The following is a 24,425-nucleotide window of genomic DNA, read 5'->3' on the forward strand; positions in this document are numbered from 1 at the left end:
CCGCCGCCGCCCCGCGCCCCGTGCACGCGCCTCTCCATGAGGTTTGAATAAAGAAGGAAAGAGCAGGGGGAAATCAGCTGATGATAAAAAAAAAAAAAGACATGTTCCTAGAGCGGAGAAAAGAGACCGCATTGATTCCCTCATCTGAGCCCGGTCCCAGTGTCCGGGGGTGGGTCCGGTTCTCCGCTCAGCTACTCCGCTCTTTGTCAGGTTCACACACGGAGAGACCCGGCCGGGTTTGTGGGTTTTTCTCTGAATGAAGCGGCTCTATACCGAATAGAGACTCGGTGGTTTTAACACGCTAATGACCCGGGTCTGTTTTAATTTGTCGGGGTTTTTTTGCGGAATTTGCGCTGTTCGGGGTTATTTCCTGGTGGATTGGATCACCTTTTGTTTGAAGCAAGAAGCGGCTGATGCTGCGGTGCACGATGAAGTCACACTGACGGAGGAAGCAGGTCTTTAATCAGGCTACGGTTTTTATCAGCCTGTTAGTGCGGATTTATCTTCATGGGACTGTGGGAGTGTGAAGTGGAAACAGTCGGCTACTGATGGGATTCTTTGTCCTTTGCACAGTGGAGTTTTAAATTAATATTTTTTATTATTATTGATCATATAGCCTAATAGGTATTCGCCTGCTTCCCTCCGTCTTTTGTGTGGAATTGATCTAACAGTCCCGGACCTCTGTTAGACTGTTCTGGTCGTGGCCCGGGTGGTTCCGGTGTGTCCCGGGTTAAGCAGCACCATGCCGGAGTGCGTGTCGGTATCCGAGTTCTTGCAGGAGGTTCAGGAGGACTGGAGCTCCCCCACCACCTCCTCCTTCACCTCCAAGATGATCAACTGCAGGAACACCATCTACCTGCTGGAGGAGGTCAGTACTGACACAGGGAGTGGTAGTAGCCTAGTACAGTGGTTCCCAAAGTGGGGTCCGGGGACCCCCAGGGTTCCTTGAGGGCTTTCTAAGGGTTAAAAAGGGGAATTACTTTTTTCCACTAAAATTTTCACTTTAATCCCATCCATAACAAAAACACAAATACAATGTAATTTGGTCATGGGTTTCATACAATTAATGTAATGCAATGTAATAAAACATCTAAAAGCAAAAAGTAGACCTGTTGAGTTTGTTTCTCCTCTACAATCAGGGCCCAACTCCTCGGGGCCGCCCCAGAGTGAAAATTAAGCTCCCCTTCTCTATACGCTATATGTACGGTTTTATTATATTAGTCTCCCATTGCCTGACCCATCTCCACAGGGCTGTGGAGTAAGGTCTGGCTACACCACACATACATTCCACAATAGGAGAACATGTTTGCATTTATTTAAACTTACATTGTGTAATTTTTTGAGTTGATTCTTAGCAAAAACAGCTGCGTGTAAACGATGGAGAGAGCTAATTTCGGGTTCGGCAACCGTAGGAGGAAGGGTTAGAAAGTAATAATCAGTTGGTTGTCATATACAATTTCACCGCTAGATGGGAGAAATTCTTACACAATGTAGCTTTAAACCAATCACAATCGTCTTAGGCAGCGCTAAGTTCTGGACGCAGCCTCTGCAAAATAGTATTGGGAAGGAACTTGTTTTGATGGAAGATTTGTACCCTGCAAAAGAAAATGCAACATTAACAAAATTAAATGAAGTTAACTCTTCACACAATAATGTAACGTGAACCTTTTAAATAAGCTGGATACATGGTTATACGTCATTAGCTCTTGCCAGCGTATCACTGTGTGAACTTCGTCCACAGCAAATCCCACCAGTCCCAGTTAGATAATTAAATGCCGTAAACATATTCTTCTTAAATCTTTACAATCATTCCCCGAAAGAACCAAGCAGGTCTGCCTCATTGTTGCACGATCCGAATTTTCTTCAAAACATTTTCAGCATGTGGCTTGCTAGCTTTAAGTTTTCCCGAAGCAAACTGAGTTTGAGCATGGCAGCTTTTTAATGAATATATCTGCAAAGAAACTAAATATTCATATCTGCAGTATCTGCATTGTGTTCACTGACACCGGTCAGTTGCAGTCAAACGTTTACACACTTGTAAGGGACATGTACTGTATGTAATAGGAATATTGCGATTTATTATTATTCTGTAACAGAATGATTAGAAAACACATTCATTTTTCTTTAACAAATTTCTCCTGAAAATAGCCACCGACCAACCAAAAATGTATAAGAGAATCCACACTTTAATGTTTTGTTAAAAAGAAGTAGCTACATTTCCCAAGAATGTGTCACATAAACACAATAAAAATCTCCATCCCAACTGCCATGACCCTTACGAGTGCTCCTCTCACATGAATCCAGCCGTGCCAGAGTCCATGTTGATGTCTTCAGATGTCTTGTTTTGTCAAACATTCAAACAAATAATTGATTATTAAAGTAGTTGGAAATCTACGTTTCCATCCACGTTTTGAACAATCTTATGTTGTGTGATGACTGCTTCTGTGTGTTGAGTGGGGGGCCCCTTAAGACCAGAGGGCAGCAAACCCCCCCAACACACACACACACACACACACACACACACACACACACACACACACACACACACACACACACACACACTGTTGGTCAGTGGAGTCGTTGACCTGAAGACTTCAGATCCTCGACTGGCCTGAAAAACAGATTCAAACTGCCCCCTTCCCTTACAGTCAGCGTACCACGACAACAGATGAATCCTCATTAGTATTCATTGTATTGTTAATTAATGGTAATGAGGAGGAACCACAGAGCATTAATGAGGATATGACTTAATCTGCAACCTGCGCACTGATGCTACTACATTCGTGGAAGGCTAGAAAGTTGGAAATTAAATGTTCTTCTAAGAAAACAACTTATGCATAAAACATTGCGTTTGTGTTACATGTTGATACAGTAAACTAGACTGAGTGGATCTATAATGTGTGGTTTGTGGTTCCAGTTTCCTGCCCAGGAAAAACCTCCAAACCAAGGCACCTAGGAGGCATCTTAATCAGATGCCCGAATCAACTCAACTGGCTTCATTTAATGCATTTCATGTCAGGATGCAGTATTTTTGTATGTGCTTATTAAGAAACACAGTTGTTAGATAAAATACCCAGAGAGTCATGTCTGTTTTTGGTTAATAAATCAGCCCTGATCATTTATCTGTAACAATGCCAGGGCATTTTCACTGACATATTGACACATCCCAGTAGGAAAAGCACAGATGTAAATAATAAAATTAATGATTAGTTTCTGGCTCCTGGTATTGTGCATGCTGGCTCACTGGGAACACTCACACTGAAACTTTATTAGTAACAGTTATTATTAACACCTGTGCTTTTCCACCTATGGCAAGTCAAATTGTCTGCTGTGAAAAAGGCCTGTGTGGTTGTCAGAAATAATAAAGACCGAGATCTCGGTGTAAACTGACACACACAGCAATGTAGCTGTCTGTTGTCAAAGAACAAAGCTCGTCCTCTGTCTCTCTCTTTGTGTTTCTGTGTGTGTGTGTGTGTGTGTGTGTGTTGTCAGCAGGGGAATTAGGGTCTCTACGCACACACACACACACACACACACACACACACACACACACACACACACACACACACACACACATTCAACAGGACACACACACACACACATTCAGCAGATTTTATGCACTTGTGGTTAAAACATCCCTGAGTTTTAAATGTATGAACTGTTAAATATGTGTTTGTGTGTGTTCAGGTTTTGGACAGTGACCGGTTGGTGTTACAGAAGATGAAGAAAGCTGCTAAAGCCAAATACACATCAGGACAAGGTACACACGCACGCATGCACGCATGCACCCACGCGCACACACACACACACACACACACACACACACACACACACACACACACACACACACACACACACACACACACACACACACACACACACACACACACACAAATGTGAATTCCTGCACTAACAGTTCTCTCTGTCAGACCACGTGTCTCACCTGGAGCAGTACATTCATTCGATGGAGAAGCTGTCGGTCAACTGTCACTCAAACGGAGAGACAGAGGTCGGCTCTGCCTTCTGTCGATTGGCAGACTTTTCTAAAGAGCTTCTCTCTCCCATGAAGAACCTGGTAAGTCATCAGTGGCAGCAGTAGGACCTCACAGTATAACAGCTGCAATTTTAAGCCTGGTTACAAGTATAATTTGAGAGCTACTGTGGTGCAAAGACCTGTCTACTTGATTGACAACTCAAAAACTGTGTCCTTTTCAAATGAGACTGCATGATCCAACAAACAAATATCCAATGTCCTCTCTCCAAAATGCAAAAATAAAATTAGTAAAAAGGAATGGATTATTAAACACAAAACTCTAAAAGGCATCCAACTCACTGGATGTACTGGGAAAAACCTTGGCTTGATTTGCTGCTCAATATTTATGGTCCTCAGTACACATTGGTTCCCTGTTGTCTTCAATTGGACGAGGCACCACCATAAAAGGGGCTAAATGTGTTTGTAGTCAAATCTTCCATAGAATTTTTTTATTCAAAATCAATTAGCTTTTAACTATTTTATTGCAAACGCCATGGGAAACCCTCTAATTGAAAACCTGTGATTAATTCTTGAGTGATCCATTCCAAATTCCACTGGAAAACTAAGGCCCTGTCCACACGAACACGGGTATTTTTATAACCGTGACTTTTTTTACGCGGTTCGGCCTTCCGTCCACACGAAAACGCAGTTTCAGGGCACTGTAACCGAACATTTTTGAAAACTCCGGCCAGGGTGAGCATTTTCAGAACCGCCGGTTACAGTGTTGTCGTGTTGACAGTATAACCGGGTTTTTTGCCTTGTGACGTCAGAGTGTGCGCCGTTATCCGCTGTGTTTGACGTCATATTGTGCGCCGCTAACTGCTTTGTTGATGTTTGTTGACGATTCTTTGCAATGGCGGATGAGTAGGATGTAACTTTTTTCTAGGCTTCTGATTGGCCAAGGTGACTTTACGATTTGGGTTATATCGCTGCCTGCTGGTGTGGCATGCTCTTGACAGCGCTTGACAGCGTGTTTTTCATGTGGACGGAGATTTATTTTAAACCGAGCATGTGTGGACGGGATTTTTATTTAAAACGGAGGAGAAAAAACTCTGGTTATAAAAATACCCGTGTCCGTGTGGACTAGGCCTAAATAGTTAAAAACAATATGCCCTTAATTGCTACATTCCAAACTCTTTTGAAAATAAAAACCTCTGATTCAATACACACCAACTATGTCTTAACCAGTGCCTTACAATTAAAAACACAATATAATTTAACTGGTCCATTGCAAACTCCATTGTACAAAAAAACACTTAAAAGTAGCTGGCTCTAAACTTCTCCAAACTTAGATTGGAAAAACATTTGATTAAAAAGCCAATTGAGCCTTAACCAGTCCAGTCCTATCTCTATTAAGAAACAGGAACCCAGGACTAGTTTTAACTGGTCTATTCAACACTCCATTGGGAAAAGTTCTGTTTAAACACCAACAGGATGTGGTTGTTTGTCTCCATATTGCCCATTGCCATTGTTAAATGAATAATATGTTGGTTGTTATTTCTTATTATGCTTCTTATTTTTTATTTGTGTTGACAGTGGAAGTTACTTTATTTGTATTTTTTATGTTTGTGTGCAGCTAAAGAGTATGCTCCACAACATCAACTTCTTCCTGGACTCTCTGGTTAAAGGAGACCTGAGGGAGGTGAAGGGGGTGAGGACTTTGTTACTTACTTTCATATCACCTGGATGATACATATAAACTCTGAAAGACCTCATGTCAGACTGGATGGACTAATACATCTTTCACTACAGTTCAGCTATTTACAAGAGTTATTATTGTCATCCTTTTTGATCTTCATAGCTTCAGGATGGCGCTGTCTGTCACCTGACTGAAGTGTTTACAGCCTCGTCAATACAGTGAATCTAAACCACCGTCTCGTCCTCTGTCTCTCTTTGCAGGATCTGAAGAAGCCTTTTGACAGAGCATGGAGGGACTATGAGAGCAGATTGTGAGTGATGATCACACAGGATTATCTCACACACGCTGAGTGTGTTTACAAGCACACCAGTATCTTTGTTATTATTTGTTTTGTTATCTGTTCAGGTTTTTGGCATGTACATATCATTATGGTTTCAGAAACCTGGAAACGTTCTTGTCTAGATTTTGACAAACCTGAAAATGTCTGCTGGAGAACTTTGAGTAAGTGCTCAAGTAGTCATAGTTAAAACAATTCAGGTAGCCTTCAGGTTAAATACTCAGCTTTGCATGAATATGTACGTTTCCATGAAGACGGCAAAAACACGTCATTGTTATTTCTGTCAAGTGTCACTGGCCAGAAGACGTGTGGAAAATGTGTTGAGCTGAAGCTTCAAGTGGAGCTCTGAATGGTTAAGCGGGAGCTGTAGTAACATCCCAATGATTGCTTGTACTCTCAGCAGCGGTTTGTCCACATACAAACACACAGAATCAGTTGACCGGCACTCAAAAATCACACTTTTGGCTCCAACAGAGAGCATGATGGGGCATTTATTTTACCTTGTCTTTATCAGCCTGCACTCAGTCTTTAACCCTCATGTAGTTCCTGAACACACACACACACACACACACACACACACACACACACACACACACACACACACACACACACACACACACACACACACACACACTCTCACTCTGTTGGTCAGTGGAGTCGTTGACCTAAAGACTTCAGATCCTCGACTGGCCTGAAAAACAGACTCATACTGCCCGCCTCCGCTACAGAGTCAGCGTATGTACTCTGTGTGTGTGTGTGTGTGTGTGTGTATAAACGAAGATGAGGTTGAAGCATTTCTTGTCCTCTACACTGGGTTTAACCTGACAGGTGAGCACGATGGTAGTAGGTTTATTGGGCTGAAAGAGAGAGAATATTATAACTATAAGGTTCATATTTTTAATGTTAAAGGTCTGAGGTTACAGTTTATAATCTCTTTCTCTCACACACGTGCAGTAAACAGGTGGAGAAGGAGAAGAGGGAGTTAGCTCGTCAGTATGGGATGGTGAGGACCGAGGTCAGCGGAGGAGAGATTGCAGAGGAGCTGGAGAAGGAGAGACGCTCCTTCCAATTGAGCATGTGTGAGGTCAGTGACTCTACCTCCATTTTTTTTTACCCTGCCTCCTCCTGCTCCTTCACCCTTACCTCCTCGGTCATCTTCTTGTTTCTCCGTCTTTTTATCTTTTTCTTCTTTATCCTTCTTCTTTCTCTTCCTTCTGCTCCTGCTGATCCTCCTCGCACTCTTTAAAGGAACACACCGACTTATTGGGACTGAGTTAGATAAGTCGATACATACCCTTCTCATCTCCGTGCGTGCTGTAACGCTGCCTGACGCCCCCAGCGTAACTGGTTCCAACTAGCCTACTGCTCTGAATAAGTGACAAAATAACGCCAACATGTTCCTATTTACATGTTGTGATTTGTATAGTCACAGCGTGTACAAATAATAAGGTCACATGAGACACAGCCATCTTCTAACCGTATACATACTGGGAACTATAGTCTCAGAAAGGCAAAGCTGCTCTGGGCTTCTCAGGTGCCGCAAGCATATCACTCCGCCCAAGCAGCAGAAGTAGCACTGCTTTGCTTTTCTGAGAATATAGTTCCCAGTTTATATACGGTTAGAAGATGGCTGTGTCTCATGTGACCTTGTTATTTGTACACGCTGTGACTATACAAATCATAACATGTAAATAGGAAAATCTTGGTGTTATTTTGTCACTTATTCAGAGCAGTAGGCTAGCTGGAACCAGTTACCTGCAGGATCTGTGCTAGGCTAAGCCAATGCTGGGGGCATCAGACAGCGTTATAGCACGCACAGAGATGAGAAGGGTATTTATCGACTTGTCTAACTCTGGGGATTACAGTGAATAAGCTAAAGTCCCAATAAGTCGGCGTGTTCTTTTAACCTCCTCCTCCCCCTGCTGCTCCTCAACTACTCCAAATCCATCACTTACAAAATATGCAGCCCTCTCTCTGTCCAGTAAATACACTCCTTACTCTCTTTGTCTCAGTATCTGATTAAGGTCAACGAGATAAAGACCAAGAGAGGCGTTGACCTTCTGCAGAACCTCATCAAACACTACCACAGCCACAACAAGTAAGAACACACACACACACACACACACACACACACACACACACACACACACACACACACACACACACACACACAATGAGGACGCTGCCTAAGACTGCCCTGATTGACTGATTGATTGATTGATTGATATAAGTGTGTAATTAATATGTGTGGACAGTACAGTAGATACAACCATGCCAGTTTGCTGCATGTGTGTGTGTATCTAGTTTCCTGCAGGAGTGTGTTTCCACCACTCAGAGGTTGAAGCAGTACATGGAAGAGCTGAATGGAGTCCTGAACACGGTACGCTACAAGTAGTTATGATTGTCTGTAATAACCACTGCAGCCTGCAGGGAGCGCTAGAAAGCTGTTGGTGTTGTGATTGGGAGTATGTGGGTAACAATCATTGACTGTTAATATTAATTAATATTAACAGTCTATGGTAACAATGTTAGCTTGACCGGGATGAGTCCACTGCTATAGCCTAGAAATCTAGACGCACCAACATCTTGATGTGGGTCTGGCTTGTCAGGATACTCCTGCCAGCCAAATAGGAGAAGAAATCCTATACCAAGGCACATTGCTAAAGAAAAATGCTGTTCAAAGAGTGGAGAGCTGTAGACAGAGCAGAGGTAAGCTAATGCTATTAGCTAAAGTTAACATTACTGTGTAACAGGCATTAGTAAGTTACACATGAAAGCATGGCAGGATAACGGCAAGTTCTCCATCTTTTCATAATGCAGTCAGACATGTATAATAACAATCTGAGCCTGCCAGTGGCAAAAACAAACTTAACTTAATCTAACATTAAAACGTGTAATAACCAAATTAGATGGATAAGAATTAACATAATGTTTGGCCGGATAAAAGCTTGTTAGTCTGAATTAGTTAAAGAACACATTTGGCTCAGTTGAGCTGTTGTGTGTGTTCAGGTGAAGCAGCGTCAGGAGGAGGAGAAGAAGCAGCTGGTGACTCTCAGAGATCAGCTGAGGCCAGTGGTTCACACAGAGCAGGTCAGAGACACAAACGTGACACTAACTAACATTATAATACTGTTCAGCAGGTAATTAATGTGTGTGTGTGTGTGTGTGTGTGTGTGTGTGTGTGTGTAGGACTCTTTACCTAAGCAGGTGTACAGTATGCATCAGCTGCTGGGAGACAAACAGTATGGGACAGAAAGAACAGGATTCCTCTACAAGAAGAGTGACGGGTATAAAACATAAAATAAAAAAACACACACTAACGTGCACACTAAAACACTCAACACTAACAATCAGTATCAGTATTATTAGTATTATAGTATTAGTAATGGGACTAAGTCTGTGTGTCTGTGTTTCAGGTTGAGGAAAATGTGGCAGAAAAGGAAATGTTCAGTTCACAACTGTTACCTGACCATTGCACACGCTACTGTGAGTTCATCTGTGTGTGTGCATAGATATAAAAAAAATGTGTGTGTGTGAAATATTATAAGCTGTAACCTTTGGCATTTAACAATAAAGTTATGATTCCTATAGTTATAATATTCTTCCTTTCAGCCTAATAAACCTCCTACCAGACTCAACCTGCTCACCTGTCAGGTTAAACCCAGTGTGGAGGACAAGAAATGCTTCGACCTCATCTCTCGTAAGACACACACACACACACACACACACACACACACACACACACACACACACACACACACACACACACACACACACACACACACACACACTGCCCTGATTGATTGATTGATAGAAGTGTGTAATTGATAGAAGTGTGTAACATATAACAGACACTTTATCCTCCAGATAATCGGACCTACCATTTCCTGGCAGAGGATGAAGCTGAGTGTGTGGCGTAAGTCAAAAATAAACTTTATTCTGGTGAAATATTTATAAAGTCTGATACTGGTGTCATCCTGTAATTATGTTGATTATCACAAAAATGAAAAGTGTTAAGATGTGTTTATGTTAATCTTTGTGTTCAGCTGGATCTCGGTGCTCAGTAACAGTAAGCAGGAAGCTCTGAGTGTGGCTTTGGACGGGGGGAGGACAGGGGGAGGCTGTGGGGAGAGCAGCGTGGAGGATCTGACCCGGGCCATCACTGATGACGTCAGGCGGATGCCAGGAAACAACTGCTGCTGTGACTGCGGAGCTCCAGGTAATCAATCAATCAATCAATCAATCACTTAATCAATGCATCTTTATTTTATCTAGTGATCGCTGTCCTTTAACGACAAGGTTCACGGTTCGATCCCCAGCTCCTCCTGTCCGCATTTTTGAACTTGAGCAAGACACTGAACTCCAACTAGCTCCCGATGGGCAGGCCAGCACCTTGCATAGCAGCTCTGCCACCATTAGTATATAAAATGCGCTTTGTTCCAGTTAAGGTAGAAAGGCGCTGTATAAATGCAGACCATTTACCATTTATTTAACCAGATGTGTCATTGAGGAAAACATTTACAGTTAAACAACCAACAAACAGGCGACAAATAAAAATAATTAAAACAATTACATGAGTCTTAAAAAAATCACATACAGAGTTTAAATGATTAGGGGAATTATGAATTAGTCATCTGTCACAAAATTGGAAACTTCCATCGTTTCAACTTCTGTTTTTCTTACTCTTCTACGACAGTAAACAAAGCAATCCCAAATATATTCAGGTTTTGTACTGTTTCTCAGACAAAAAAGGTAAATCGAAGAAGTCAGCTCTGGGAAACTGTGACGGACATTTTTCACTATGATTAATCAAGGAAATTATAACAGATTATTTGATAATAAGTCAGTTGCAGCACTTATTAGATATTTTTTCTGTTGCTACTTTCGATGCTAATATCATTGAAACTCATCTAATGGATATGTCAAGACAATACACTTTAATGCTCTCTCTCTCTCTCTCTCTCTCTCTCTCTCTCTCTCTCTCTCTCTCTCTCTCTCTCTCTCTCTCTCTCTCTCTCTCTCTGTAGATCCTGGATGGATCTCGACCAATCTGGGCATCCTTACCTGTATCGAGTGTTCAGGGATCCACAGGGAGATGGGGGTCCACGTTTCCAGGATTCAGTCTCTGAGTCTGGACAGTCTGGGGACCTCAGACCTGCTGGTAGGTCTGGCCTGTTAGCTAACAAGTAGTCTGGCTTACAGGATTTACAGTGCTGGGATAAAGCCTGAGACGCGCCCGATGTCAGACATTCTTTTCCCCTTCCATTATCTTATTTTATTATAGTTTTTTTTTTCCTTATCCCAAAATGATAAGCGGTATGAGACAGTTCTGGCTATGCAAGACTAACTAACAAGAGAATCCTTCCTCTCAGCTTGGTTTAGTCGAGTTAGGAAAGAGTTCAATCCTCACCATCATCTTAAGCTTCTACCTGTCGTTAGCGACACACACGACAGATTTTTTTTTATAGATTTTTTGTGTGTGGCATTTTTAGGCCTTTATTTGTGACAGAACAACTTAGACATAAAAGAGGAGAGAGAGGGGGAATGACATGCAGCAAAGGGCATCAAGGACTGAGTCTCTGTATATGGGTGCGCGCTCTACCAGGTGAGCTACCCAGGTGCCCACACAACAGATTTTAAAGGTCTGTGATTGGATGGATGTTTCTTACTGAAGCACCTTGGGAGTTATAGTTTAGATCACACCAATTAGCAGGGAACTGTGTCTCGCCACAATTACATTACATTTTTCTGTGTCCAGGAGGCGTGTCCTTTTAATTTCAGTTGGGAAGGAATTCTTTGCAACATGGATCAACCTGTCACAGGACTGTTAACTGATTGGCTGCGGTTATTCTCTGGCCCAACTCACGGCCAAAAGTTAAACAATCCCTCAGTTTTAGTTTAGCCAAACTTCACTACAGAATAGGGCTGGGCGATATGGACCAAAAGTCATATCCCGATATATTTTGGCTGAATATCGATATACGATATATATCCCGATATTTTTTTCCGCAAAGTGAGAGCAAATGTTCAGTCAAAGCCAAAATCAAATATGACATGTCACAAGTAGTTTCATAGAGACAGTTGCAAAATCAAATAAATAATAAACCGGTTTCTTCACCTGGTTCATGATTAAATGCTCAGCTGTTCAAATAACAATAAAATGTAAACCTAAATACTGTATAACAGGAGTACCTTTTTTGAAATCAAAGCTCCATATTTGTGATTCGTTCCAAAGGTCAATTAAGCTTTTGATATTAATATAATCTACTTTGTTCAAAATGTAATGCCTCATGCCTGTAAGCCTAGGTTTATAGTCCCATTCTTCCACTTGATACTGCTTCCACTTAAGTAAACTAAAAGATGAACTATCGACTACAAAACAAAGAAACTAATTAATGTGTTAATACAAAGAATATTTATTATGATCGGTTCACAGATCTGAGTCCAAACGGAAACTTCACCCTTCTGAACTAAGAGTTTCTGCTTCAAGGTGAAGTTTAAAACAGACTGAAATGTCCAGGCTCATTCCTCCACTATTTATTTCTCTATGTATTTATGCGTTACATGTAATTTTAACGGGCACTGAGCTCCAGATCCTGCAGCCGCAGACGGTCTCTGCTGCCCCGCTGTAGCTTCTCTCCGTCCGCCTGCCGCCGGCAAACTTAGTGGAACTTTCCGCCGATATCGACATACAGGTCGTCCTGGACTACGTGTAAGATCCTACCGATCACCACTCTGTCTTTGGCTGGTCCGATCCGGATCAGCGGGGACCGGCGCAGCAGCGAGGCAAAGCTGTGTTTTTCCCGGGGGAAGAGACGCTGCGGCCGGCCACGGAGCTCTCCGCCTCCCGCTGCCGCCGGAGCTCAGGTTGCTGGTCGAAGGCGGCATACATAATCATAAAACACATTGTCACCTGTTAAATGTTATTCATTGCTGTTTGTTCTTTTCATTTCCTCTATCAAACATAATTAAGCAGTACAAAAGTCCGGCATCTTTAGCGTTGATCTGAATGCTTCGCACCCCTGTTCCAAGATGGCGGCGGTTTTGACGTATGTTTAGAACCTCAAGGCGACATCTGTGTATATATCTATGGGAGCAAGGATCACATTTGAACTATATCGATATATGCGATATGGTCTAATTCCATATCTCATTTAAAAATATATCGATATATTTTTAATATCGATATATCGCCCAGCCCTACTACAGAATGTCCCTGGCTCCAGGGTGAAAAGGAAAGCCAGCACCATAAACATCACCCAGCACCAGATCAGCCAATAGCAAAATTCAATATATATATATATATGTCCAGTTTTGGACCTGAATCCACCACCAACACCACTAAATACCCATATACATTGGTTTTCAGCTGAAAAAAGTAGTTAAGGGGTTTAGTTACTCTTTAAATATACTTTTTCCAAAGGGCCCAACTTTATTGTATGTATGCTGTATGTTCAAGAGTAGAAGAGGGCTGGGTATTGAAAGTGTTCAAATTCTTAAAATTGAATTATAGTAATTACTAAACTGTACAACTCCCATCAAATACGCTGCGCTCAACTTGACCACACTATAGACTGTATGGGTTGTAGCTGCTGCGTAATTGGGCCAATTACACGTTGCATTAAATCAAAGATTGCGGTAATTGTCTCCAAGCAAAACCAAACAAATAGTAATTTATTTTCTGGAGTACTCGTCACTATATGATGTAGGTAGTGAGAAAATTCTGTCTTCTTTCTCCCCTAGTTGGCAAGGAATGTTGGTAACTCTGGTTTTAATGAAATACTGGAGGCGAACCTGCTGAGTCCGTCACTGAAGCCCTCCCAACACAGCCACATGTAAGGCACGCACACACGCACACCTGAAAACACAAACACACACACGCATGCATGGATACACAAACATAGACGCACACACTGTACTTTTTCTAGTAACAATTTTCCTTTAATAAAGTTGGTACTGTATATTATTGTGTGTGTTCAGGGGAGAACGTAAAGACTTCATTCTGTCAAAGTATCAGGATGTTCATTTTGTGAGGCGGAGCCACAGCTCTACTGCAGTGCTGCGACTCGCCCTGCAGGAGGCGACCAAGAGCTGCGACATCTACAGTCTGATCCAACTGTATGCTCAGAGGATGGAGCTGAGCCAGCCGCTGCACACACACATACAGGTACACACACACACACACACACACACACACACACACACACACACACACACACACACACACACACACACACACACACACAGGTACACACAAATACAAGTATACCCAGAAAGGTACACACACGTATAGATGTACACGTACGGGTGCACACAGGTACACATATCCCGACAGGTACTGTTTATCACATATGAGGTAACACAAAGGTACACACACATCAGTGAACTCCCATAAACAAACACACTCAGCAGTTTGTTTCCACGCCAACAGGAGAGAGGGGAGACTGCACTCCATCTAGCCGTCCTATTGTCTGACAGGACGTCGCTGCACATCCTGGACTTCTTAGCTCAGAACTGGTCAGTGTGCTCTGACCACGGTTATGGGTGACATCGTCTCAGTGTGTGTAAATGTGTACACCTTTGTGTTCACCTGTGTGTGCTTTTGTCTTCAGCTCCAACGTGGACGCGCAGACATCAGCAGGGAACACGGCGCTGCACTACAGCTGTCTGCACAACAAGAGCGACTGTGTGAGACTGCTGCTGAGAGCCAGGGCCAACACACACATCAGTAATACATACACCCCACACATACACACTCACACACACACATTGGGGAATTTGTTGTTTTCCAAAAAATATCTTCACTCTCAACTAGTCCGTCCTCACAGTTGTAGAAGCACATACTTTTCCTGATGATGGTCATGACGACAGAGACCATCTGAGTTCTATTTCAACTGTTTGTGTGTGAACAGAGAACGATGTTGGGGAGACCGCTCTGGACGCGAGCCGCAGGTTGAAGCACGGCCACTGTGAGGCGCTGGTGAGGCCGTCACTCCAAAAGCCGCACGTCTCTACATGTGACTATTGATGTCCGTGTTACATTTATCATAACATAGCGTTGTGTTTGTGCAGCTGCAGCAGGCCCAGTCCAACCAGTTTGACCATCACGTCCACGTGGAGTACGAGTGGAGGCTTCGACATGACGATCTCTACGATAGCGACGATGACTTTGACGAAAAGGTAATCATGGAGACGTGACAACTTGCTGATTTGGCTGCTTTATTCCTCCTTTGTTCAAGAAGCAAAACGTCAGCACACAGCTGTGCCGTAACATTAAAGAGTATATTTTAATTATTATCTGCCTTTCTTGATACTTTAATACTACTATTACTACTTTATTAATGCTTTACTTTAGTGGCTGAATGCACCAAGCTTGTTCTAATAAGTCTTATATTTCACAATTTAAGCAAAAAAAGAATACTTGAAGACATACGTGTCATTTTCAACATGACAATGTTTTTTAGGATAGTGGCGGTCCAGTTTTTGTATTTTTAGGTGCGACCAGCACCTCTGTAGCTCGGTCGGTCTGTGCACAAAAATGTCCCCAACCATTGGGTTTTCGCCCTAGGAGGCTGAAATTTGGGATGCATGAGTGCATGGATGCAGGTTCGTACGTGGTCACAGAAAATTGAGTATTTGTGCATGTTTCTTGAGCACATATATTATTTTGGCTTCTTGGGATAATAACTGTGTCTATGTGCATAAAGCCTTGATAGTTTTATAAAGTTACCAAACTGTAGTCTAGTCCGTACGCTAGGGCTGCACAATTAATTGCAATTTTATCGAAATCGCAATATGAACATGTGCAATATCCAAATCGCAGGGAGGCACAATATTTGTTAATGGCAAAATATGTGTCAAACCATTCTAAAATAAAGTATTGTGGTGCTGCAGCGATGTCCCGGCCTACAAATTGTATCCTACAGACTAAAGAAAAATATCTTTGTTTGGGTACAGATCCTTGCAAAAAAATCACACTTAATACAAAAATGATGATTCCCTCTAATATCGTGAATCATATCGTAATCGCTATATCAGTCAAAATAATCGCAAATAGATATTTTCCTAATACCGTGCAGCCCTACCGTACGCTGACATTGATGTTTAAATAATTTATTGCAACAATAATCATTCTGATAATAATTTTAGTTTACCGATGTGGCTCTCTCGCTCCTCCTCTTCGGTTTCAGAATGGTCCAGTGAAGAAGGAGCGCTCCATCTCGTCCTCCTCCTTCTCCTTCACCCCCCGGGCCTTCAGCTTCAGTCAGTCCGTGTCCTCCTCCATCCCCATTCCCCCACCCTCATCTGGAGGAGCAGGAGGAGCAGGGGGTCTGCTCAGTGTGGGGAGGAGGCTGGCCATGGCTATGGAGCTCCACAGCCGGCCCTCTGGCTGCGCCTCCAGTCCCCCTCCTCCTCCTCCGTCCTCCCCTGCACCGCCACTGCCCCCCAGGGTCAAAGGTCAGCTCAGATTCTGGTTCTCAGAAGTTTTACTATATCTGTAATGTTTCCAGGTGTTTTTCTGCTTCCATCTACTGCCTGTCCAGGGCCGTAGCCAGGGTTTAGAAATAAGTGAGGTCCAGCTTCTTTTAATGGAGCTTATTTACAGCGTTTTTGGACGACTAAAATTCACTCCAAAATGGCAGCTACAAACACAACCCAAGCTATAATACACACAAACTCATTATCTATTATTAATGCATTTGTATTTACATGTACATGTATACATATACAAAAATACTTTTATTGGACGCCTGGGTAGCTCACCTGGTAGAGCTGGCGCCCATATGCAGAGGCCCAGTCCTCGACGGAGCGGCTCAGGGTTCGAGTCCGACCTGTGGCCATTTCCTGCATGTCTTCCCCCTCTCTCTCCACTTTCCTGTCTACAGCTGTCCTGTCTATTAAAGGCTAAAATGCCCCAAAACTTATCTTTAAAAAAAAAAAAACTTTTATTAAAGCTCCACAATTTCTCACAATCAGTGGTAGAAAGTAAATTAGGATATTTACTAAAGTACTAAGTACAGTTTTTGTTCTCTCACCACCACACCAAATTCCGTTCTCAATTTTATACTCTTTCAAATCCACATGAAGGAACTGCTCTTCACATCAGAATGAATTAGATCTACACACAGCTCATGTTACTCCATTTATTTCCTTACAAGCAATGTAATGTATAATTTCAAGGCTATTTTAACAGAGTCCTTCACAGTGTTTACTCCACAAATGCCACATGACATCACTTCCAGCAAACTTCACAGAAAATAATGAGGGCAAAACAATATTTTCACACTAATACTGTTTTTATTCACTTATTAACTTAAATTGCAAAGTAAAGACCAGGTTTTGAAAACATCACTCACAAAATCACTCCTCCATCTCTGCTTTCTGTCATCCTCCAGCTCCAAACATTCCTCCCCCTCCTCCTCCTGCTGGGGGGGACGGAGTTGGGGAGGAAGAGGAGGAAGAGGGGGAGGTCTTCTTCCCTCTGACAGGAAACAGAAAGTCAACGCCTCCCCCTCCCATCGCCGTCCGACACAAGAGGAGCTGCTCCGAGTCCAGCAAACACGGTAACATCTGAGAGACACGCTTCAATTAATCTGTCAAAGTGATTCAGTACTGTGTTATTAACTCTGTGTGTGTGTGTGTGTGTGTGTGTGTATGTGTGTGTGTTTGTGTAGATTATGGGTTGCCAACCAGTCCCAGGATCTACAGCGGTCCAGACTCCTCCTTTAAGAAGTGTGTGTGAGTATCTGAGACACAATCACACTGAATTTAAACGTGATTACAATAAACACATCCAAGGGAGCTAGGCTTCAGAATGGATCTGTAGAATGATGTCACATTGGTGACAGGTTGTCTGGATTTTCCATTTCTATAAACAATAGTTTTTAACAGGTCTGTGTACATTAATTTCTTTTCTTTTGGACCAATGAAAAAAGAAACACCAAAAACGAGGAAAACCAAAAGTTAAATAACTGGGCCAATTTTGGTTGAAGAATGACTATTGTCTGTCTGTATGTCTGTCCATCCATCAATTGTAATGGATCAGGCTTTTATTTGATATACTTCCTGGTCCTCTGTCTATTTTTCTTCATTCTTCAATTCAAAAAGAAATACTGACAAAAAGGAATTTGGAAAAAACTAATTGCCTCGTTATTTAACTTTGTTTTTTGATTTAGGCAACAAAAAACAGAAGAACCTAAGCTGTTTTTGGTTTAAAACAGGAAAAAGTGACATTTATGTTTATTCTTTTATTTGTTTATTAAGAAAAAACAAACACGGACCAAATACCATCCAGTGTAAAACCAATTAAAATGAACACATTTGGAACTTTAAAGGTGCACTATGAGCTCCTGCATGGTTTCAGCGCAATTCATTTTTGTTTCAAATCGTAGGCATCTCTCCTTGATCCGCTAGCTGCCTGCCCCCTGAATATATGGTGAAAAGCCCGGTCTCGGGAAACAACACAGGGGCCATAAACGTCAAACAAACACTAGGGGCACAGGCTGTGCACCAAAATACAACAAACCACTCTAGCCAATCACCGACAAGATGGTTCGGGGAGGGGGTGGGGGTTAGTGACAGTTAGTCAGTTAGTCATGACAGTTATGGAAACATGGGGGGAGGAGCGAGCTGGCTCTGTTTGTTTGGTATTTACTTGGAACATCAACAGAAGTGTCGTCATGCAGGAACTCATAGTGCACCTTTAAGTGTCGATGAAGTAATCTGATATGGCTGTGCAGGTTTGGTCATAAAATAGTAGCTGTATTTCAAATACTTGTGTAGAGGCTGACATTATCTAAAATAGTTCCTTCAACCTGTTGAAACGCTATTCTTCACTATATAAGTTTACATGAAACTGCCCCACTGCAAACCCTTCTTCTAAACCTGACAAGAACTTTGAGGGCTTTATCTTTACAAAATCGTGTTGTTCGTCCAAACTTTGTTTAAACTCTGAAAACTTTATTTTAAATTCTAGTGAGATCCCAAAGGGTCAAAAGATACCAGATATGTCTGCCTGAATTTAGTGAAATGTGTCTAAAATGATGCAGTAGATACACAAAATGTTTCCCCCAAAATTCTAAAAGAACAATAAAGGTGAGGTTAAAGTCAGGAGTCAGTGTGTGTTGAAGCATGAAGAAGCTGAAAAATCTCTTCTTCAGCTGAACTTGAGACTGTACTGACCTCTGGTGGACTAAAGATGAAATACAGTTCATAGTAGTCAGATAGATAAAAACTTGTCTTTCTCTTTCCAGTCCAGCTTCTCCTCTCAGCTCGCTGACTGAACGACCAGAAAGAGGTACTTCCTGTCGAGACATCTGTTTTATCTGTCTGGTGTCTGATGAATCTATCATGTGTAGCTATGATGAATGGTAGCTAACTGTGTCAGCCGAGGAGCTTTAACTTTTATTGGCCCAGTGCAATAAAAACTGGTTAGACTGTACATTATATTCTTTAATCTGATTTTAAACAGATTAGTTTACATTTTTTTCTGTGATATTATTGTATTTCTTTTGCTGTCTTTTTTATACTTAAATGTAAAACTGCAAAGATTGAGGAGTAGTCCAAAATGTGTAGAAAATGAATTGCCAACTATTTTGATGATGAGCATCTTTTATGACATATTATAGACCAAACAATTAATCAAACTAATTGAGTTTCTTGCAGATTAATCGATAATAGAAATATCTGTTAGTTGCCCTTCTTTCAAAGGTGCAAGTTACATTTCCAGTTGCTTATTCTGCATATCTGTTTGCTACAATACTTGTTATTCCCCCCCCCCCATCTTTTTTCATTTTATTTTAAAGCAAATGCATATTGTCTAAAAAATACTGTAGAAAAAAACATTCTCACACAGAAATTAAAAAAATCTAAATCTGCTAAGGTATATCGGTAAATTGAAAGAAATAATTGTCTTTCTGTTTCTCTATGAAATAATTTAAATAACTCATTGAAATAGCTACAGTTACATTCTGTCTCTCTCTCTCTCTCTCTGAGGTTTTCGGAGAGCAGACAGCGACGGTAGCTCCTCCCACTTCCTGCATCCTGTCAGAAAAGCCCCTCCCAACGGGTCTCCCACCAATCACCGTTCTCAGAGCTTTGAAAATGACAGCAGACGCCCCGCCCCCCAGCCACTTCCTCGCAGATCATTGGTGAGATTTTCAAAACCTTTAACTCCCTGGCATCCACCTAGAATCAGCATTGAAACCACAAAACACTCCAGCATCACCTTAGCAACCACCTAGCAACCCCTTCTAACCACCTACTTATGCCTTAGCAACCATGTAGTAACACCTTAGAATCAACTATATAAGTCTTTGCAGCCACCAAGTTAAATTCATTGTAACAGTTAACAGAAACGTGAACCCTTTCTAATAATTATTAATATGCATTATTATTAATATTAGTAGGACATTTTTCAGCGTGATTTGCTTTATGTCTATCAGCCTCGGGGTGCGACGAGCCGCCGGGTTGAGGCGCTGTACGACTGCCAGGCTGACCACCACGATGAGCTGAGCTTCTCTGAGGGACAGGTGCTGGTGGTCCTGGGACAGGAGGACAGTGATTGGTGGGTACGTATCATCATCCTGCGCTCTGATTGGTGCTTCCCCTGTGGGTTCTATTATACAGTCTTCTATTAACAGGTAAACTGTGCTTTTTCACTAGCAATGCAATAGACAAGAACCTGTAACCATGGCAACAAACTGTAGTCTGAGGTTGCTTTCACACCTACCTTATTTTTAAAACAAACCCTGGAGTGTTTGGTCGGATTGTCCTGTTCCTTTGGGCTGGTGTGAAAACTCATCCGAACTCTGGTGTGGATCAAACAAACAAACTCTGGTTCGCTTGAAAACGGGGGGCTCGGTTTGCTTCCAAGTGAATTAGAGTTCGGTTCACTTTAGGTGAGAACGCGATCTGACCCAAATACAGGAAGTGAACCAAAAACAGAGCATTTACTACTCTGCAATTTTAATCTTGTACACAATTTACAGACCTGCACAACAAATATATACATATATACAGGGATGATAGCTTTCCGATCCATAAGCTGTTCTGAGCACACATCGTCTCTTTCCTTCACTCACTGTCCATCAGCTGCTCGTTGTTCGCCTCCTTCTAAAATATTAGAAACACTAAAGCAGAACCAATAAAGCCCAAGACGTTATAAATTTGGTGTTGCTCCATTATTTCTGAGATCAGAAGTGTCTGCGAGTTTCGGATATTCTGTCCAATAAACAAGCGACCGGCCTGATTGCATGGTGTGTTTACATTGTTTGGTGCATTTGACAAAGTGTAGTGTAAAAGCTAACCAAACCAAATGAAAAATGCTACAATGTTGCGACTTCACCCCTGAATTGCACCGAGTCCACCGAACTATAGGTGTGAAAGCGCCCTCAGATTACTTAGAAGACATTATGAAAAACTTGATAATGTGTTGAGAATGCAATTTTAAGAAAGAAGTCATCATCATGGGAGACCTAAATATAAACTAGGAGGATAAAAAAAAGGTTATGGATGGGATGGATTTCTCACAGCTAATCCAAGGTCCCACAAGACTAACTAATTCCACCAGTACACAAATTGTTTTAGTTTTTAGCAATAGACCTGAGAGAATCTTAAAATCGTTCAATATGCTAACAGGACTGTCAGTGTCCAGGAAGCTAAACAAAAAATTATTTAAACCCTTGGTTGCAACAGAATCTTATAGAATTCCAAGGAATGAGCAAAATAATTTCAAAACCTCAATCCAACAGGTAAATTGGAATGAGCTGATGTTAGGGAATAATCTGGAACAAGATTGTCTAACATTTTCTAGCAAAATACTGGAAATTATCTCAAAATTTACATGTAAGATTAAACATAGAGCCAAAAATGACAGTCTCCCTTGGTTAAATGATAACATTTTTTAACTGATGAAAGAGCGTGTTCTTGCTCAAAAAAGCCAGAGGGAACTTTAAAATGATTTGGAGCCAATTAAAGAAACTGACAGGGGAACAATAGAAAAATGATTGAAATTAACCACAATGGAATTTTCCTAAGACACCCGACAGAAGTAGCAGAGGCCTTCAATCACTACTTTGTTGACTCTGTAACTGAAATCTCACAGAGTTTCCTAGTGGATCAGGACAGAGTGTATCCAGCAGCCACAGTAGAACTTGCCTTTACCATAAAAAGCATTACTGAGTCAGGAATCATGAGAATCATTAGGTCACTCAAACCTTCTAAGGCAAAAGATGTGTTTGGGATGGATACAACTATGCTCAAAGACCTCGGGTCAGTTTTAGTTAATCCTATTACATCGATTATTAACCTCTCAATATCAACTGGACAGTTTCCAAACGCCTGAAAATCAGCTATTGTCACTCCAATTCTCAAATCTGGAGATTTAACTTCCTTAAGTAATTATAGGCCAATCAGTATTCTCCCGACAGCACCCATTTCATTGCTGAGAAATGGGTAGCTGAGCAGATTGTTTTCCATCTAGAAAACCGTTCCACCTCTCTCCAGAGCCTAACACTCAACAGACATGGCTAATTTCCTTTTTCTAGCAAAAATAAAATCATCTCTGGATTTGGGTGGTGCAGTATTTCTGGATCTTAGGAAAGCTTTTGTTACTGTCAGTCATAAAGTTTTCCATACCAAGTTATCCAAATTTAATTTATGTGATGGTGCAATGACATGGGTAGAATCTTATTTAACAAACAGGTCTCAGTCAGTTCCCATTGATAATCATAGATCAAAGTTGGTACAGTTACCTACTGGTGTCCCACAAGGATCCATTCTTGGTCCGCTCTTGTTTAGCATATATATTAATGACCTTCCATCTGTTTGTCCTGAGGTTGAAACCATAATGTACGCAGACAATACTGTTTTATTTGTACATGGAAGATCCAAAGCAGACGTTGCAGCTATGCTCACCAGATCCATGGCTCAGGTTACAACATGGTTACAAGAGTGCTGCCTGCAACTAAATGTCTCTAAAACAGTTAGCATGTTCTTTTGCAAAACAAATAGATCCACAAGTGATCATCACATAATGGTTGAGGTTGTGAGTGAATTTAAATATATTGGGGTGCTAATTGACTCGAACATCTCCTTTTAAATCACATGTAAACAAAAATCTGTAAAACAATCAAGTTAAATATTGCTAATTTTTGTTCCATCAGAAATCACATGTCTACAGAGGCTGCCAAATGTTTTTACATTCAATGATTTTCACTCATCTGAATTATTGTTTGACAAGCTGGTCCCAGGCCAACCACAGCACACTGAAACCACTCAAATCACTATACAAACAAGCCATAAAAACTTTAGATAAAAAAACTAAGCTCTTCCATCACTGCTTGATTTTAAAGAAGTACCAGCTTTTAAGCTGGGAAGACCTAATGAAATATGTAAACGTATCATTCATAACCTAGCTCCACCGCCACTTGTTGCCTACATCAAAAGAAGATCAGATACTATTTGAGACACAAGGGGATCCTCAAGAGGAGACTGTGTTATTCCGCTGCGGAAAAGTTCTTTTAGTCAGTCAGCCTGGTCCATCAGAGGGTCAGGAGAGTGGAATTCAATCCCAAACCACATCAGACAGTTAAACACATATACGTCTTTTACTAAGCAGCTAAAACACTGGATGGTCAATACATATACACGTCAGCACTAACACTATTTATAATACATTTATTCTGTTAGTTTGTAATGTCAACATATATGAATTTAATTATTGTTTCCTCCTAGTTTAATACTGCTTTTATTGTTCTTAACAGCTGTGTCTATTCTAATTTTGATTTTTTTCACTTTATACTCTGTTGCTTTGCTTTATTGTATATCTTTCTGCTTTTGTGTTCTGTCTTGTCTTGTGCTAAGTTCTGTGATGTGCTTTGTTTTTTTTGTTTACTGTTCCTGTGATGTTTTATGCTAAATTTAGTGTTGTCTTCGTTTTTGTTTCTCTGTATTATAAAAGCCTTTTTTAACATCGAGGGCAGGGGACTACAGATGAAAAATAGCCTTTTGGCTAATTCTGGCTTTTTTAACCCATGGGAAATCATGCGTTTTATTAATTTGCACTGTCCCCTTTCATAGAATAAACTGAACACCAAAGATTCTTTTGTACCTTAAAATATGTTTCCAAAATCGTTTTAGTGGTTCATCAACTCGTAACAGAGTGAACGGCACTTCGGCATTCGCTTTGCGGCCCTCTATCGACTAAAACCGCACTATGCAAGTTTGCCAGATCGGGTAGCGGATCTGTAGTTGAGAATGAGACAGCTGTAATAGACAATTACGCTTCCAACCTGTAGGGGGACCGAAGAAGGAAAAGTGCTTTGGTGTTGCTTTAAATTGTATAGAAATTCACAAAAGCGTGCCACAAAACTAATATGTCTTTAGTTTTTGTTGACTAAAATAAACAATGATTA

At 41.4% G+C, this 24,425-nt stretch overlaps 1 protein-coding gene across 4 annotated transcripts in view; it reads left to right on the forward strand.

The window, feature by feature from the left end:
• Positions 1-24,425, forward strand: part of unm_sa1614 (un-named sa1614) — a 25,760-nt gene continuing 1,335 nt past the window's right edge. The window contains exons 1-27 of one of the 4 annotated variants that reach the window (XM_028576575.1): positions 1-868; positions 3,688-3,760; positions 3,930-4,075; positions 5,610-5,684; positions 5,933-5,982; positions 6,964-7,093; positions 8,022-8,107; positions 8,314-8,389; positions 9,019-9,099; positions 9,199-9,296; positions 9,426-9,495; positions 9,622-9,709; positions 9,877-9,925; positions 10,056-10,228; positions 11,037-11,170; positions 13,753-13,844; positions 13,990-14,176; positions 14,441-14,526; positions 14,622-14,737; positions 14,922-14,989; positions 15,082-15,189; positions 16,200-16,467; positions 17,406-17,573; positions 17,685-17,748; positions 19,263-19,306; positions 20,005-20,159; positions 20,454-20,579. In XM_028576575.1, the coding sequence (XP_028432376.1) occupies positions 743-868; positions 3,688-3,760; positions 3,930-4,075; positions 5,610-5,684; positions 5,933-5,982; positions 6,964-7,093; positions 8,022-8,107; positions 8,314-8,389; positions 9,019-9,099; positions 9,199-9,296; positions 9,426-9,495; positions 9,622-9,709; positions 9,877-9,925; positions 10,056-10,228; positions 11,037-11,170; positions 13,753-13,844; positions 13,990-14,176; positions 14,441-14,526; positions 14,622-14,737; positions 14,922-14,989; positions 15,082-15,189; positions 16,200-16,467; positions 17,406-17,573; positions 17,685-17,748; positions 19,263-19,306; positions 20,005-20,159; positions 20,454-20,579 (2,937 nt within the window). In that variant the 5' untranslated portion in view covers positions 1-742. Of the gene's footprint in view, positions 869-3,687; positions 3,761-3,929; positions 4,076-5,609; positions 5,685-5,932; positions 5,983-6,963; positions 7,094-8,021; positions 8,108-8,313; positions 8,390-9,018; positions 9,100-9,198; positions 9,297-9,425; positions 9,496-9,621; positions 9,710-9,876; positions 9,926-10,055; positions 10,229-11,036; positions 11,171-13,752; positions 13,845-13,989; positions 14,177-14,440; positions 14,527-14,621; positions 14,738-14,921; positions 14,990-15,081; positions 15,190-16,199; positions 16,468-17,405; positions 17,574-17,684; positions 17,749-19,262; positions 19,307-20,004; positions 20,160-20,453; positions 20,580-24,425 lie in introns of those variants that run through there. The other 3 variants (XM_028576577.1, XM_028576576.1, XM_028576578.1) reach the window with 3 other exon arrangements.

Source organism: Perca flavescens, chromosome 4, assembly GCF_004354835.1.
Source record: "Perca flavescens isolate YP-PL-M2 chromosome 4, PFLA_1.0, whole genome shotgun sequence".
Taxonomy (NCBI): Eukaryota; Metazoa; Chordata; class Actinopteri; order Perciformes; family Percidae; genus Perca; species Perca flavescens.